Below are 18922 nucleotides of genomic sequence, written 5' to 3' on the forward strand. Positions count from 1 at the left end.
TCGAGTTTCTAACGCAGGAAGTAAAATATCCACACTTCTACTTGCTAAGCAACTGTTGAAAAATAAGCAGTTCCAGATAACACGTTCAATGTACAATATTCCAATTATAATACTTCAACGTTTCCTGACTAGTTAAGTACAAGTGTTGCTAATGGCAGCTGCAGTGGTAAGTTACAATTTAAACTGGCTTCTATGACCGATGAAAATGTGGTTGGTTAGCTTGTGGCTAGTTTTTAATGAAGGACAATGTTTACCGTCGCAGGATTTTCGAAGCCATGTTGACCAGTCGTGCAGATATTCGGAGGAGTTTGTCAACATTTACTATGATTGCGTAGATAAGAAGAGAAGGGTGAGTACTGAGTCGGATATTTTGCGAGAACTCATTGAGCTTTAAATTCAATGTATTATGTGGTCATGGCAGCTGTTTTGGTTTGATTGATTGATTGAAACTTTTATTAGTAGATTGCACAGTACAGTACATATTCCGTACAATTGACCACTAAATGGTAACACCCGAATACGTTTTTCAACTTGTTTAAGTCGGGGTCCACGTTAATCAATTCATGGTAAATGTAAGGGTTATGTCAGGAAACATTATTCAGTTTGTTTAACTAGTTTTTGTTTCGATTTTTCTTTTCAAAGAGGAGTGCACTACTTGGCGGTAACCAGCAGAGGCGCTGTTGGTTCAGTCTCAGCAAGTTTTATCTAAAGGAGAACATGATTAGGCTATGTTTAAAATGGAACACATAAACTTCGAATTTTGAGTACCAAGGTGCATTTGCAACTAGAGATGTCCGATAATATCGGACTGCCGATATTATCGGCCGATTAATGCTTCGGTTTCATAAAGTAAAAATTATGACTTTTTAAAACGCCGCTGTACGGAGTGGTACACGGACATAGAGAGAAGTACAGAGTGCCAATAAACCTTAAAAGCACTGCCTTTGCGTGCCGGTCCAATCACATAATATCTACGGCTTTTCACACACACAAGTGAATTCCAGACATACTTGGTCAATAGCCATACAGGTCACACTGAGGGTGGCCGTATAAACAACTTTAACACTGTTACAAATATGCGCCACACTGTGAACCCACACCAAACAAGAATGACAAACACATTTTGGGAGAACATCCGTACCGTAACACAACATAAACACAACAGAACAAATACCCAGAACCCCTTGCAGCACTAACTCTTCCGGGACGCTACAATATATACCCCCTACACCCCCCACCTCAACCCCGCCCACCTCAACCTCCTCATGCTCTCTCAAGGAGAGCATGTCCCAAATTCCAAGCTGCTGTTTTGAGGCATGTTAAAAAAAATAATGCACTTTGTGACTTCAATAATAAATTTGGCAGTGCCATGTTGGCATTTTCTTCCATAACTTGAGTTGATTTATTTTGGAAAACCTTGTTACATTGTTTAATGCATCACAACAAAATTAGGCATCATAATGTGTTAATTCCACGACTGTATGTATCGGTATCGGTTGATATCGGAATCGGTAATTAAGAGTTGGACAATATCGGAATATCGGCAAAAAAGCCATTATCGGACATCTGTATTTGCAACCAAACTTTTTATTTATTCAACAAGCTGCATCACAAGCAAACACATTGACTAAGTGTGCAGTGTACATAATTGAAGTGTACCATAAATATCCTTAGCTATGTCACGCCCCTTTAAAGTACCAGTAGAGTGGAAAAACAAGTTGCCTCTACATTGAAGCTATTATCATTTATATTTGATGTATGACACTGAAAGACTGACAAAGTTTGAGAGTAAATAGATCAAAATAGTATCAATCTCACAGAGATTCCCGAGACACTTTGAGCTAGTGATCGCGTGATGTAGAGGTAGGAACCACAGATCCTTTCATCACCAACAACAATGCAAATCATGCAGACTTTTTGAGAGCCAATAACGATTACTTTGGGACAAATAATTTTCCAGAAACGTATATTGTTGATCCTGAATATAGGAAGGATGAGCTACAAGTTTTAGAGGCTCTGCTAAACCGATCCAGCTTTAGTAAAACACTAAGCATTAATGTAGCAGTATAGCTAAGTGCTATACATGAAATATAAACTACAAACATAATAAAACGATCGCTTACTGTACAATGTCTGCTCTCATTGTGACGGCAACTGATAGGATGGCCATATGTTCTCGTTGAGATTAATATTAGGGGTGTGGGAAAAAATCGATTCAAATTCGAATCGCGATTCTCACGTTGTGCGATTCAGAATCGATTCTCATTTTAAAAAAATTGATTTATTTTATTTATTTATATTTTTTTTCATTTTTTATTTTTTTCATTTTTTTAAATTAATCAATCCAACAAAACAATACACAGCAATACCATAACAATGCAATCCAATTCCAAAACCAAACCCAACCCAGCAACACTCAGAACTGCAATAAACAGAGCAATTGAGAGGAGACACAAACACGACACAGAACAAACTAAAAGTAGTGAAACAAAAATGAATATTATCAATATTAGTTACAATTTCAACATAGCAGTGATTAAAAATCCCTCATTGACATTATCATTAGACATTTATAAAAAAATAAAATAAAAAAGAACAATAGTGTCACAGTGGCTTACACTTGCATCGCATCTCATAAGCTTGACAACACACTGTGTCCAATATTTTCACAAAGATAAAATAAGTCATATTTTTGGTTCATTTAATAGTTAAAACAAATTTACATTATTGCAATCAGTTGTCCTTTACAATTATAAAAGCTTTTTACAAAAATCTACTACTCTGCTTGCATGTCAGCAGACTGGGGTAGATCCTGCTGAAATCCTATGTATTGAATGAATAGAGAATCGTTTTGAATCGAATCGTGACCCCAAGAATCGATATTGAATCGAATCGTGGGACACCCAAAGATTTGCAGCCCTAATTAATAATACATTTTATGCCACACGACAAAGGATTAAAAAGGTTGCTGCATCAAATCAAATCAATCTCTGGCTATATTCTTAAAATGATAAAAGACTATTTTTGTTATATTTTTTACCTGTGGTGTAAAAGGTCAGAGTCGAAAACGACGCCCAGATTTTTCACTTGTAGTGATGGAGTTAAAGACAATGATTGTAGTTTTGATATGTGTTTCTCTCTCAGGGTCTCAGGGCCGATGACCAAGACTTCGGTCTTGTCCTGGCTAAGCTGTAAAAAGTTATCTGCCATCCAGGACTTAATATCTGAAATGCAATTAAAAAGAGTATCAATTGGTCTTGTGTCATCAGGAGACATGGAAATATACAACTGTGTGTCGTCAGCATAACCGTGGAAATTAATTCCATGTCTTCTGATTACACTGCTAAGTGGAATCATGTAAATATTAAAAAGAATAGGACCTAAATTGAACCTTGAGGCACACCACATGTGATTTCATAGGTATTTGAGCAGCATGTATCCATACTTACTAAAAATGTTCTGTCTGACAGATAGGAAGTGAACCATTTGTGAACAGTACCAGAGAGGCCCACCAGGTGTTTCAGTCTATTTAGAACAGTGGTTCTTAACCTTGTTGGAGGTACCGAACCCCATTAGTTTCATATGCGCATTCACCGAACCCTTCTTTAGTGAAAAATACAATGGTTTTTTTTCAAATTCAAGACAAAATTATATGTTTTTGGTAACACTTTAGTAAGGGGAACATATTCTAAGTAACAAAGACTTAATTTAGAGTTATTTGGTTAGGGTTAGGGTTATTTGGTTAGGGTCAGGGTTAGATGATTAGGGTTATAATAAGGCCATGCCGAATAAGGCATTAATAAGTACTTAATAGTGACTAGTTAAGAGCCAATATGTTACTAATTTGCATGTTAATAAGCAACTAATTAATGGTGAATATGTTCCCCATACTAAAGTGTTACCATGTTTTTTTACTGGTGCACAAAATGAACCGTGCATGAACATCACCTTGTTCAAACAACAAAACCAACACAGTGCATAAACTCACAACAAATTGCACACCTGCAAATCAGTGTGACTTCTGCTGTTGCCGTATCCGTAATACGCCGATAGGGAGAAGTTTTTATTTACACGATGAGTCGGGTGTGTTTTGACCTCCGCCGAACCCCTGAGCCCGACTCACCGAACCCCTAGGGTTCGACCGAACCCAGGTTAAGAACCACTGATTTAGAAGACTGAGGTGATCTACTGTATCAAAGGCAGCACTAAGATCCAGTAGAACCAAGACTGACAGTTTTTGAGGGGTCAGCACTCAACCTGAGATCGCTCACGATCTTTAAAAGGGCTGTGTCTGTACTGTGGTTCACCCTAAAACCAGACTCAAACTTCTCTAAAATATTGCGATTACTTAAAACATCATGTAATTGTTTGAAAACAAGTTTTTCTAAAATTGTTCTTAAAAATGGCAAGTTTGATACTGGTATGTAATTATTTAAATTGTCAGCATCTAAATTGCTTTTCTTTAGCAGGGGCCTCACCACCGCTTTTTTAAAAGCAGCAGGAAAGACCCCCGTTTGAAGTGAGCAATTTAAGATGTTTAAAATCTCCTCTCTCAAAGAACCATAAAATATTCCACAAAATTTGGTTGGAATTGAATCTAAAAGACATGTGGTGGGTTTTATTGTAGAAAAAACCCTGTCAAGCATCTCAGCATTAACCAGGACAAAACTGTCCAATTCAAGATTGTTTATTGTCATATGCACAGTTAAACAGACAGTTTGCCGTACAATGAAAATCTTACTTTGCTAGTCCACCCTTCAACATGTCACACGGTACTTAGCTAAAAAATAAAAACAAAAATGTATATACAAGGCACAGTAAGTAACATAACATTATTATGTTATTATACATAACAAATATGGAGGTGACATTGGGTCACAGCAGCAGTTAAAGTGTCTTTAGTGATCAAAGGTGAAAAGTGTCTACAGTGATGGTTCACAGTTCGGGAGTGGTCATGGTAGCTGTCTTTTGTTCAAAAAGAGAAAAGTAAAACGAGGGGGGGGGGGGAGCTAGCATTCACAAGTTAGCATTCACAAGCCTGATGGCCTGTGGGTAGAAACTGTTTGTCAGTCTCGTAGTCCTGGATTTCAGGCTCCTGTATCGTCTGCCTGATGGTAGGAGGCTGAAGAGACTGTGCTGGGGGTGTGTACTGTCCTTTATGATGTTGTGTGCTCTCCTGGTGGCCCTGGTAGAGTACATGTCCTGTAGTGAGGGGAAGGCTGCTCCTGATATGTACTGAGCAGTTTTAATCACTCGCTGGAGTGCCTTCCTGTCCTTAGCAGTGCAGTTTCCATACCAGACCGTGATTGAGCTGGTAAGGACTCTCTCAACCGTACTTCTATAGAAGTTGCTGAGAATTTTGGGTGGCATGCCAAATTTTCTCAGCCTTCTTAGGAAGTACAGTCGCTGCTGGGCTCTCTTTATTGTTTGTTGGGTGTTATGATCCCAGGTGAGGTCCTCGCTGATGTGGGTCTCGAGGAATTTAAAGGTTTTCACCCTGTCCACCTTTGTCCCCCCTAAGTACAGAGGTGTGTAGTGGGTACTCCTTCTCCGTGGGTCAATAATCATCTCCTTGGTCTTGTCTGTGTTTAAGGAGAGATTATTTTCCAATGTTTCCTCAGGTAAAAACAGACACTAATAGCAGTGTGAGAAGATAACATATCACATCTGATGGTGTTTATTTTATCTCTGAAGTGGTCTGCAAACTGCTCACAAAGGGAGTCTGTAAGTGTGTGGGGTATATTATTAAAATCAGGGTTAAACAAATGGTTAATTATTGCAAAAAGGACTACGGGGTTATTCCTTTTGTTTGCAATTACTATGGAGAAAAAAGTGTTTCTTGCGTACTTAACCGCCGTGTTGTATATTTTTTGCTGTTCATGTAATATTTGATGGTTAATTATTAGTTTATTTTTCCTCCATTTCCTTTCTGCTATCCTGCAATTTCTTTTTAGTTTTTTGATTTCCTCATCCTTTCTCCATGACTGCAGACCCAGTCTTCTGTTGTAGTGCGTTAGTCTCTTACGTGAATGAGCTAAATAATATTATTTGATATTTTACGGTAATGTGTTAATCATTTCACACATAAGTCGCTCCTGAGTATAAGTCGCACCCCCGGCCAAACTATGAAAAAAACTGCATATCTAAAAATCATATATTTTGATACTTGGTGCCATTTTAGAAGTATTCTAACATCATGCTATCGTTTTATGCTAGCTTTTTAGCTAATTTTGCATGTTTAAACCTAAAAATCATGGATTTGAATACTTAGTGCGAGAGATGCGCCGATAGGCAATTATTTCATCCGCAACCGCATCACAAAAGTCGTCATCCATCCGCATCCACCCGAACCAACATTTTATCAAAACCACACCCGCCCGCCATCCGCCAGTTGTTATATATCTAATATAGACGATGCAAGCATATTAGTGAGGTTATAAAGCTTTTGCCTGTTAAAGAAATGAGACTGATCCAATGCAGCAGAGACTGCGTGCCACGTATTAATATCTCTTGGCCACGCATTAGTGGCTAAGATATATTAATGCGTGATAATATTATTTATCATTATTATAGTATTATTGTCATTTCCATTAAGAAAGTGTTGACTATCGTTGCCAATGCCCTCAGATCAGGAGTGCGTTCCTCACACTTTGTGTGCGCAGTTCTAGCAAGCAGAACGAGGCTTTTAAGAAGTTAAAACAATGTTTTAGAAAGACTAGGCCTATATTTTCGTTAGGTAAAAAAATGTTCTGAATTTATTTCAATGAATATTAACTTGTTAACGTTATAATGCTCAAATAGGGACCAGGGCGGGGTGCACAGTGAAGCAGTGAACAATTTCGCGACAAAGATGAACCTTTATTGATTGATCTGCAGCCATGACAAAATATCAGACAATCTCCATTGTCAACGACAGGCAGGAAAATAAAGATAAACACATAGCCTATGTTGTAGGCATAGGCATAGGCTCATACGTTTTTAAGTTGAAATAAAAAAATAAATAAAAAATGTGCGTCATAAGCCTTAGGCTGTCAATCACGCGCACAAACTTAAATTATACAATAACATATGTATGTCATCTCTATTTAAACAAAAATAAATTAAATAAATAATAATAATAAATTACCTGCAACTTATTGGCCAAGGCAAATAGCTGAAGGGGGGAAATCAAACCCATCAGACTGCACTTTATCATCAAACTTGAATTATAATGAAAATAGACGGTCGCGACAAACAAAGCAGGCTAAATAGCCTTACATTGTAGCCAATCAGAGATGCGCTTCACTTGAAAGCGAGGCCAAATAATTATTCACACATAGTAGTATATCTCGAATAGAAAAAAAACACAATAAACAACGCAATTGCCTTAATTCCTTTGCATTGTAGTGCGCCCAAACAACACGTAACCATCAAAATTATTTAGCTGACCGAACTCAATATAGGTTAGACATGGGCTTATTTGGTATAGCCTATAGGTAACGTAGACTAATTCGTTTAACATATCCAACCGTATGTCTACTTACTTTTTTTTTTGTTAGCACTATGCAGGAATAAAATGGCATCTACAGTGCCAGGATTCAGGCGAGAGCGCCTGGCCTCTAAAATGCGCCCTGCTGCGCTGAAGGAGCGCTCACTTGCGCCACTTGTTGCTGGGACGCATAGGATTCTCTTGGCAAGGTGTTGTAGTCGTGGGAATGATTGTCCTTGTTTCCCCCAAAAGGAAAGTAGATTTTCCTCTGCTGATCCGTCGAGATGGAAGTTTGTAGAGGAATAATCCTCTACTTCATCAACAAGCACAGGTGTATCCTCCTCCCATTCTGTGAAGTCAATCCTTTTCTTTTTCGGTGATGCACCATCAGCTCCACCTAAAGGACCGATAAAATCTATACGTTTTTCGTATGTGGGTAACAACATTTAACTATGTATATATATTTCTGAATTGGTTCAACTGCCAACCGCCCGAATCTATTTACAATCAATTTTTTTCGTCATGTCACCCGCCCGACCCGCGGATTATCCGCGGACTCCGCGGTTGTGTCCGCAAACCGCGCATCTCTACTTGGTGCCATCTTATAAGCTTTGATCGAGCGGGCCAGATGTTCAGGGCACAGATAGCAGGCCAATCAATATTCCCTTGGGTATTTTCTAGTTTGCACATTTGTTGTGTTTGTTTCAGAACCTGACTCGACTGTACTTGGACAAGGCAACCCTGGTGTGGAATGGAAACACTGTGTCAGGACTCGATGCCCTGGGCGAGTTTTTCGAGGCACTGCCTTCGAGCGAGTTCCAAGTTCATACATTGGATTGTCAACCAGTTCACGGTAAGTCGAGCGCGCAAAGAAAGATTATGGCAGAAATGGCAACTAAGTTTATCAGTGGGATGACGTTCTATTTGTGGTGGTGGTATGTGTAAATATGTGACACTGACACATTAAAAATAGCAAGCTGGGCTCACCGTTGGTTTAGGTCATTAATTGGGAAGACGACAAGTGACTTCTAGGCACACGAGTCAATGGCTGGGCTGCTCACTTATTAAAGGGGAACTGCACTTTTTGCCTATCATTCACAATCCTTATGTAAGACAAGAACACGTTATTTTTTTATGCAATCTAAATAGTAAATAAATGCGATCACAAGTCTGCTTACAATGGAGCCTATAGGAGTCGCTCTTAAGATTCTCTATCATCGTTTTATATACAAGCTGTAAGTGTATATGTAACGTAGTAACTGGCACATTCATAACATTTACATATTTTTCTCATTTTAAGCATATGGTGGTGCTTAATTTCACATATGCATCACGTTTGCTTTTTCCTTCAACTACATCACTCAATGCAAACTTCATGAGAGCCAACAAACATAACACCTACTGTACAAGGTCTGCGGTCACTGGGATGCCGACTGTTAGGATGTTCTTATATCACCGTTTAGAGCAGTGGTTCTTAACCGGGGTTTGATCAAACCCTCGGGGTTCGGTGAGTCGGCCTTAGGGGTTCGGCGGAGGTCAAGGCACACCCGACTCATCGTGTAAATAAAAACTTCTCCCTATCGGCGTATTACGGATACGGCAACAGCAGAAGTCACACTGATTTGCAGGTGTGTAACTTGTTGTGAGTTTATGCACTGTGTTGGTTTTGTTCTTTGAACAAGGTGATGTTCATGCACGGTTCATTTTGTGTACCAGTAATAAAAAATGGTAACACTTTAGTATGGGGAACATATTCACCATTAATTAGTTGCTTATTAACATGCAAATTAGTAACATATTGGCTCTTAACTAGTCATTATTAAGTACTTATTAATGCCTTATTCGGCATGGCCTTATTATAACCCTAACCCTCTAACCCTGACCCAAACCAAAAAACTCTAAATTAAGTCTTTGTTACTTAGAATATGTTCCCCATACTAAAGTGTTACCAAAAACATAACTTTGTCTTGCATTTGGAAAAAAAAAATATATATATTTTTCACTAAAGAAGGGTTCGGTGAATGCGCATATGAAGCTGGTGGGGTTCGGTACCTCCAACAAGGTTAAGAACCACTGCTTTAGATGAATGGCTCAGTCCTTGCAAAGGGTTAAAAGGAGCAAGGGTTACAAAACTAGCATCTTTCACATGTTTCTCGCCATCTGCGGGTAGAAGTTGGCTTGTCATTGACCAACTCTCAGTCAATGTCCGCATCATTTTACTATGAATGTGAGTTATTTAGTATCTAGAATTAACTTTCACCGCTGCTGCTCCCAAGCTCTGGAACGACTTACCTTTGAGTGTTAGACAGGCCTCCTCTCTTCCTGCTTTTAAATTGCTCATAAAAACACTTTTATTCCCTGGCCTTTAACACTCTGTGATCTCCATCCTGCTATGGCGTCCTGTAATACACCTGCTGTGAACCTGTTTCTATGTTTTATTTATTTTTATCGAGCTCTATTTGTGTTTGCTCATTTTTCTTGTGTTATCTTTTAACCTGCCTATTGTACAGCACTTTGGATACCCCTGTGGTAAATTTTAAATGTGCTTTATAAATAAAGTTTATTTGATTTGATTTCACGAGCACCGAGGCGAGAAAAGCAGCTCACCAGCTGAGAATACAGCAGCAGCAGGACGCTGCCTCGCTCCGATCAATGCACTACTAAATGAAAGTCCTTACCGCTAAGACTTGGTTATTATTCAAGTCACAAAATGTAGTATTGTTGGCGCTTTCTCCATGGTTTTTTGTTAGGAATACACACAAGACGCAATGTCATCATGGCTCCAATGTTACTTTTATTTACATATATTTTAGATTGCATTAAATAAATTAAAAGATGTGTTCTTGTCTCTCAAGGATTGTGAATGACCCCCAGAAAGTGCAGTCCCCTTTTGTAGAGGTGCTTTGCATGTCAGGATCTCCTCTCCCTTGCCCAATATTTTGCCTTTCCTCACTGCTTGTTTGATTAGTGAGTAAATGCATGACGCAAGGAACACTTGGCAGTCTTTTAATGTGTAGCACGTGGCAATTTTTTTAGATGCCTGTAGCTAACTGAAGACTGCGTACAGACACCTCCGGATACATTTAGTAACATCCCCAGTGTCTAAATACAGTACTTAATATAGCAACATTTGCAACAGATTCCTGTGTTAAGCAAAATGATGAGGTGGCAGTCCAGATATTAGTGATGGGCTGCAACAAATTAAAATGTATAAAAACCTATTAAAGTAAACCTGCAACTGTGTGACTGCTGCACATTTAATTACAACATTGCATTTGTTAAATGTGTGAAAATGAATTGCAACAGTTGACCGCTAATCATAGTCTGGCTTTTTACGGACGTGTGCATTCTTCAGTTTTCCGCCATTCACTGTGATCTCGCCTCCATGAATATCAAGATCAATGCCTGGTGTCAAGGCACCACGCACAGAAATGATCAAAGTCTAAACTCCAACGTCTTTCACAGATCAAGCAACCCGAGGCCAGATGACTTTGCTGGTAGTGACCTGCGGTACCGTCAAGTTTGAGGGCAACAAGCTGCATTTCTTCAACCAGAACTTTCTTTTAACGGCTCAAGCGTCGCCTAACAACGAGCAGCCTGTGTGGAAGATTGCAAGCGATTGTTTCCGTTTCCAAGACTGGAACAGCTGAGAGTCTCGGCTAAATTGTCAAGTTAGCATCTTTTTTTTTTAATAAAGTGAAAAATACACAAACATTGAATATGAAAAGATATTTATTCTCAGGAAAGGCTTGACAAGTGCGTGATCATAGTGGAGTGATAATGTACAGAAGTATACAAACAAGTTCATGAATGAGTGTTTCCTCAAGGATGAGCACATAGAAAACACTAATGATATTAACATAATCATGTTCCCCTTTTACCAAAATGTTCCTAAGCCTGGTATATTACAGTCAGCTTAAAGCACGTCCACGATCCACCTTGAAGTAAGCTGCTGCAAGAGAAGCACCTTGAAGTGGCAGTTTCATTTAATAAATGTGTGCTGATCTTCCTGAGTCTCCTGTGGTTCCACAGTTGGTCTTACTTTCAGCATGACTTGACTTAAATAGCATGGGAAAAAAAACGACTTTAGCCAGAATAAATTAAGTGACCGTTGTCAAGCATGACTCCGTATAGTGACCATGTAAACTTCTCATATGGCAGTTTTAAACAGTGTAACTGGTAGTTATGGAGAGCTGCAGACTGAAGGCACAGTAACATCAGCAGTACTCAAACTACAAAAGCATTAATATTTCCATAACACGGCATTAGTAACACAAAGTACCAACACACCTTTTCAAAAAGCAGCTACTTCCACACGTCTTTAGACGAGTCTATTCTACTCATGACGGCTACAACCATTTACAACTTTCCCCGCTGTGCATGTTTTCATTTATGTGCTTTTGGAAGCCGACATAAGTTAACAAGAAAACTATTTACAGACAAGTGAAGGCTGCACTAAGCGCATGGAGGTGCTACTTGCCGCCGTACATTCTCTCGATGTGGTGGAGATAGTGGTTCTTTAGCTCTTTACGCTTCAGCTTGAATGCGTCCGTGACCAAACCGGTCTCGGGCGTCCATGGCTCGGGACTCAGGTGGACCTTCGCGGGAATCTCAAACCGCTGGAGTTTAACTACGTGGAAGAAAAGAAGAGTGGATTTGTTTCACTTTTGTACATTCATGGCATGACAAACGGGGGATGGTAGAATTGTCTTACTGTTGGCGGCAACTTGCTTGATCTCCCCGAGAACTTCTTTCTCCATGTCAGGGTGGGTGCACAGCTCTTCCCACGGAGCGGCTAATCCTCTCCGCTTTGCCATTTCCATCAGACGCTTCTGGTTAGGAACCACAAAGCTGATGACGTAGTTCTGGTCACTGCAAAAGAACGGATACAACACAACAGCTTTTTTTTTTTAACAATATTTGAAACAGCAATATTTTACAAGCATTCTAGCCAACAGTACAAGTGGAAGTCTGGTAAGGTCAAGCAAGAATTGTACTAAATGTGGTGAGACTCAATATTGGAGGCATATTTCAGTAAAAAGTCTTATTTATGATTAATGTAGCGCTACACCTTAGTGACTTTTTGGTATGATTCACTTTATGATGCCAAAATTCTGAGGCCAAAATTATTCAGTTTACCCATGAAATAAAGAATCACACATGGTGCAGGGCTGTGCTAATAATAGAATAGATATTTATTGTCAATGTACAATGAAATTGTAAGCAAAAGTAATTTAGTGCAAATTCATAATAACACATAAAAACATAACAGATAAATACATAAAAATACCAAGCTCACATGCAGTCATTCTTGTCTTGTGTTCAGCGACACTATTGCTCTCGGGTAAAAAGTGTTCTTAAATCTGTTTGTCCGGCATTTTATTGTCCTGTATCTCCTGCCCGAGGGCAGCAGTTCAAACAGTTTATGTCCGGGGTGAGATATAAGCATCGCTTTATTTGGTGGCTCAGGTTGGAAGAAAGTGAAAGTAATTGCAACTAGCGGTACACAACAATGAGGTGCTACATGCATTGTCTACTAACACTACTTTAAAATGGTTCTGATCAGTGTCAATCAAATATTTCCATTCATCTCCACAACCAATGCTCTAGACCAGGTGTCCCCAAACTTTGACTTGGGGGCCTCATTGGGTTAAAGAATGTTTGGCTGGGGGCCGGGCTGTCTATATTCCAAACGCGTGCATGTCACGTTATCGATGGGAAAATGCATTTTTAGACAAAATGATTTGCCTGAGCGGCTAGGAGACATTGAGAGTAACAAGCAGTAGAAAATGGATTAGAAAGGACAGATTAAAAAAATATTTTTAATTAAAAAAAAAAAAAAAAAAAAAAAATTTAAACTTGGGACTTCCCTTGGGCCGGGTTTTGGACGCTGGCGGGCCTGATCCGGGCCGTAGTTTGGGGACCCCTGCTCTAGACAGACAAGCCATCACTTCCTTTTATCATTTATAAACACGTTTGAAATATATTCCAATTTTATTTATAGGGATGATGTTTGATAAGTAATTATCGAGTTCGAGCCCATTATCGAACAGATTCCTTATCGAATCCAGATAGTGTTTTTTTCCATATACAACAACCTATTTGGTTTAACAAAAGCTCACTTTTATTTTATGAGGAAAAAAAAATATATATATATTGACTGTTACCTCCTAAATTTTTATTTTTTTATTTTTTTTTGACTGTTACCCAAAGTATATTAAGTGGGATTTTTCAGAAAAACAAATATATACAGTAACACAAAAACAACCTGTCTCTGTGATCACTATAGGTGTATAAATAATAATAGTGTTAAATAAAATCAGTCCCTTGGGCACAAAACTGAAAATACAGCTCTCCAAAAAGTGCACTTCTGCTGCTATTGTAACATACTAACTACATACACTATGACACTAAGAACACCACAGTCATCAATCAACAATTCTTCCCCCCTTACATGAGTGAAGCCTGGCAATGATTGCATATTGCCTGTTCTGCCCTCACTATACGTGTTGAGGTTATACAGATTGGCAGACAGCGAACAATCCAAAGCAGCTCTTTATTGTTGTGGATCTTGCTTTGTCTTTTCCTATCTTTACTTTTGTCTTGCACTGGACTGTTTTTTGTTTTTTTTGTTTTTTAAACTGAAATACACACAATGACAAATGTATAAGCTGTGATTCAATTAATATACTGAAATGTAATACACAATTTGTAAATATTAGCTTCACACAAATATACAGTACTATCAAACAAATACTTCTGAGTGTTGAAACTACTTCGATGGTGGAAATATACGACTGGCAGCCATTTTAAGTCCTCAAAACATCCATTGAGACAGTGCACAAAAATGGTTTTTCAATAAACATCTTAGTATCAAACCACTTTCCACCTTAATATTGAGTTACATAAACAAGTTAAACAGCTTACTTACAGACTTATCTTTTCCAAGGCTTGTAAGAGCTAACTTGTGTACTTCTCAATTGTCTCAACCCGGAAGTGCCCAAACTAATGCTGCGTAGTATTTTCATATCGCCACAAGGTGTCAGTAAGAGTCTACAATCAAATGGGCATAACATTGCAGGTCCCACGGGGCATTTACTGTAAGTGGGGAAGGGATTCGAATAAAGAACCAACTCTTTTTCTTTACTATAGTGGCCTCGATAACGGGAACCAGTTCTCAAAAAGGGATTCGAGTCCATGGAATCGGTTCTTTTCTTATCGAACAACCTGGAGAACTGATTTAGATCATCCCTGGTTATTTATCACTTTTATTTTGTTAGTTCATTTTTGTAACGACCTCTAAAGCTTACCCTGGATTTTCACTGGATGCTCTGTTTCCATTCAAGTCTTTGTGTCGGTGCAGACGAGCACCGCCATGGCGTTTCCGTTCCACATTCTAGTGCTAAATATACACAAGGTTTCTATTTTCCATCGGTCGCTGCTACACAGCAGTTCAATTTAGCCGAAATCTGCTTGTGTCGGACATAAAGTCACACACAAACACCAAATAAATACTTTACTCCAGTGGTTCTTAACCTTGTTGGAGGTACCGAACCCCACCAGTTTCATATGCGCATTCACAGAACCCTTTAGTGAAAAATATATATATATATAAGTTGATTGGCAACACTAAATTGGCCCTAGTGTGTGGATGTGAGTGTGAATGTTGTCTGTCTATCTGTGTTGGCCCTGCGATGAGGTGGCGACTTGTCCAGGGTGTACCTCGCCTTCCGCCCGATTGTAGCTGAGATAGGCTCCAGCGCCCCCCGCGACCCCAAAGGGAATAAGCGGTAGAAAATGGATGGATGGATATTTTTTTTTTTTTTCAAATTCAAGACAAAGTTATATGTTTTTGAAAACACTTTAGTTGGGGGAACATATTCTAAGTAACAAAGACTTAATTTAGAGTTAATTGGTTAGGGTTAGATGGTTAGGGTTATAATAAGGCCATGCCGAATAAAGCATTAATAAGTACTTAATAATGACTAGTTAAGAGCCAATATGTTACTAATTTGCATGTTAATAAGCAACTAATTAATGGTGAATATGTTCCCCATACTAAAGTGTTGCCATGTTTTATTACTGGTGCACAAAATGAACCGTGCATGAACATCACCTTGTTCAAAGAACAAAACCAACACAGTGCATAAACTCATAACAAATTACACACCTGCAAATCAGTGTGACTTCTGCTGTTGTCGTATCCGTAATACGTTGATAGGGAGAAGTTTTTATTTACACGATGAGCCGGGTGTGTTTTGACCTCCGCCGAACCCGACTCACCGAACCCCTAGGGTTCGATCGAACCCAGGTTAAGAACCACTGCTTTACTCAAAAGAAAATAGTCCGTCTTCAAGGCAGATGGTGTTTTGCACTTTGGAAAACGTTCTAATGGGCGGGTATGGTGAACTTGTCAAAAGATTTCAGACTTAATTTCACTTCGTAGACAAAAATGGAGAACATGCCGGTTCTGGAGGTTTGAAATTCAAACCCAGGCAGCTATATGGGGTCTTGTGTCAAATACCAACTGATACAAGGGAGTGGTTGGTATGAGTTAAATGAAATGTGTGTTTACTCACAACACTTACAAGGGACGACATCACTGTTGTGTGGTTACTTGCTACAAAAAATAGTTCTGCAAGGCAAAACAGTCAGCTTTTCCACGAGTCAAGTAAATTCTTGTGGGTATGGATGGACGACAAAGCTTGAGACGTTCCGCTGTGTTTATTCAAATCACGTGATTATGTGCGAATTCGCGAGATCTCGTTAAAGTCCACGCTATTTCGATGCACGGCGAACCGCAACAGAAGAGTAGTGGGAACTGAGATGCATTTCGCTGCCATTACACGCATCCAGTGCAAATCAGGGATTAGAAAGTAGCATTGACACTACTGCCACCTGCTGGTAAGAATCACATCCAATTTCCAGTAATTTTGTGAGAAATGCTATAGTTTGGCTTAGGGATGATGTTTGATAAGAAATTATCGAGTTTGAGCCTATTATCGAATCCTCTTATCGAACAGATTCCTTATCGATTCTCTTATCGAGTCCAGATAGGTTGTTGTATATGGAAAAAAACAATATTTGGTTTCAAAAAAGCTCACTTTTATTATATAAGAAAAAAATAAAATCTAATAAATACATATTGACTGTTGCCCCCCTAAAAAAATAAAAAAATAAATAAATATTGACTGTTACCCAAAGTATATTAAGTGGGATTTTTCAGAAAAATAAATATATACAGTAACACAAAAACAACCTGTCTCTGTGATCACTATAGGTGTATAAATAATAATAGTGTTGAATAAAATCAGTCCCTTGGGCACAAAACGGAAAATAATACAGTTCTCCAAAAAGTGCACTTCTGCTGCTATTTGACATACGGTAACTGTTTGTTATGATGCTTTGGCATTTTTGCACTTTATTTCTTTATTGAAAGAAAATTCTATGAAGAGAAAAGTTCTTTGCAAATGTGGTTACAATGCTAAAAAATGAAAAGTTAAAGCTAAAAAAATAAATACACTTTATTGAGTTAACATTATTTCTTTATAGAGGGAATGTGATGTTATGAGCTAGGAATATAACTACACTACCCAGCATGCAACGAGAGTGACGAGCATGCGCGATAGCCCCGAAAAGTGTTGTTGCATGTCGCCACCCGGCAGCTGAGAATGAGGTTATGAGCACGCTGTGAAAGTAAACGTCAAGAACTCAGCCAACAAGCCTCGTCTACATTATTTATAATTAGACAGACAACACATATACCATGTGATTTTGTTTTGTTTACAAGGAAAGAAAAACAAAAAGTTAAAAAAGGGAGATGTCATATATGTATGCGCTGCGGTTGCTTTAAGAACGCTGCGACAGCTGCCATAAGGGAGGTGCGTTGCTAGCCTGGTTGCTATGTTTCCGGTTGGTCGTAAAGGTGTTCGTCATGTGTTTGTACCCTACTCAAATCTCTCAGTAAAGTTATTCATTGGATTATACCTTTTGTTTTGAACTATATTACACCTTGGAGCGCTTTTTCCGGTCCATTGTTTTTCCTGCTTTCCTTATCTGCGCCTAATGACTGAACTACGTGACGTCATTTCTTGTGATGTCTCACGGGGCATTTCTGGTCGGGACAGGATTCGTTCCGAGGGATTCGAATAAAGAACCAACTCTTTTTCTTTACTATAGTGGTCTCCATAACGAGTACCAGTTCTCAAAAAGGGATTAGAGTCCGAGGACTCGGTTCTTTTCTTATCGAACAAACGGGAAAACCGGTTTCGATTATCATCCCTAGTTTGGCTTCTAAGAAGGCGCCATGGCCCTCATTTGACTATGGACTTGTGCCTCTGGTTTGTTACCAAAGAAACGTGACAAAATGAGCAAGAATCAGCAGAATGTGTCATGTGACTCACCTGTTGGCGTAAACACAGATGTTGTCGATGAGGGAGCTGTTCTTCAGAGCAGACTCCACCTTACCGAGAGACACGTACTCCCCCGCCTGCAGTTTGACCAAGTCCTTCTTACGGTCTGAACAAAAAAAGGAAAGGATTAAGAAGAGGATACAAGTCATGTCTGTGTGAAGACTGAAGTGACACACACCGACTATCTGCAGACATCCATCTGGGTAAACCTCGCCAACATCTCCTGTACAAAACCATCGCTGACCGCTCTCGTCCACAAAGAAGTCCTCCTCTTTGCTCTCGTACTTGAAGTAGCCCATGGTCACGTTGGGGCCGCCAACCAGGATCTCGCCTCTTGGGTTGGGCTCATCTTTGCTGGTGTAGCCACCTGATAAAAGCAGCAAATGTGGAAAAAAAAAAGCAAATCCATGAAGGCTTCTCATATTGGAATGTGAACAAGAGGCAACAAGTCTGACAAGGACGTACCCTCAGCCCAGTCCCGCAGTCTGATCTCACAGCAAATGAGTGGTGCTCCGACACGACCCGTGCTGTTGTCTGCAACTGGCATGCAATAAAGTCAGAAACATGCTCAAGTTGACTGCTCTTTTCAAGTCTTAGCCCACATTTTTATCAAATTAAAACTAGTCAACATGAAAACTCAACTGGTGGCTGTAAAAGTATGTTCAGCCTGATAATAAATCAGTGACAGTTTCTGTGGTTGCACAATCTGGATTAGTTACATCTCCACATATAGTCACAATCCAAAAACACTTCTAAACATGTTTAACATCAGCACTTGAATTTAAGGAATGTTAGGGAACATCTTTCTACAGTTAAGACAAAGTACAAGGCAATGCAAAGACCATGTCTGCGGTTTCCCCCCTCCCAACAATTTCCACAACACTGTAGCTGATTTATGAACTTTAACCCTTGTGTAATGTTCATATTGTTGTTACTCAGACAAACGTTTGTGGGTCTGATGGACCCGTTGCATTTTGTGGCTTTTAATGCCTCACAAACACTTTTATGTTTGTGAGCCATTAAAAGCCACAAAATCAAACAC

At 39.2% G+C, this 18922-nt stretch overlaps 2 protein-coding genes across 5 annotated transcripts in view; one reads left to right on the forward strand and one right to left on the reverse strand.

Annotated features, from left to right (window-relative positions):
* On the forward strand, positions 1-11477 carry nxt2 (nuclear transport factor 2-like export factor 2). Of its 2 annotated transcripts, XM_061927856.1 has the most exons (4): positions 1-166; positions 263-349; positions 8177-8321; positions 10934-11477. In XM_061927856.1, the coding sequence occupies exons 1-4, from the start codon at positions 152-154 to the stop codon at positions 11116-11118; spliced, it is 432 nt and encodes a 143-aa protein (XP_061783840.1). In that variant the 5' UTR covers positions 1-151; the 3' UTR covers positions 11119-11477. The 2 variants fall into 2 exon arrangements, with proteins under 2 accessions (XP_061783840.1, XP_061783841.1); XM_061927857.2 differs by lacking the exon at positions 263-349 and having other exon boundaries at positions 18-166.
* acsl4a (acyl-CoA synthetase long chain family member 4a) overlaps positions 11183-18922 on the reverse strand; it is a 26033-nt gene continuing 18293 nt past the window's right edge. For 2 of the 3 annotated variants that reach the window (XM_061927852.1, XM_061927851.1), the window contains exons 11-15: positions 18346-18420; positions 18059-18247; positions 17872-17986; positions 12183-12340; positions 11183-12098 (exon numbers count right to left, since the gene is read on the reverse strand). In XM_061927852.1, coding sequence (XP_061783836.1) covers positions 11941-12098; positions 12183-12340; positions 17872-17986; positions 18059-18247; positions 18346-18420 — 695 coding nt within the window. In that variant the 3' untranslated portion in view covers positions 11183-11940. The remainder of the gene's footprint in view (positions 12099-12182; positions 12341-17871; positions 17987-18058; positions 18248-18345; positions 18421-18922) is intronic. The other variant, XM_072912326.1, reaches the window with a different exon arrangement.

The sequence above is a fragment of the Nerophis lumbriciformis genome, linkage group LG35 (genome assembly GCF_033978685.3).
Source record: "Nerophis lumbriciformis linkage group LG35, RoL_Nlum_v2.1, whole genome shotgun sequence".
NCBI lineage: Eukaryota > Metazoa > Chordata > Actinopteri > Syngnathiformes > Syngnathidae > Nerophis > Nerophis lumbriciformis.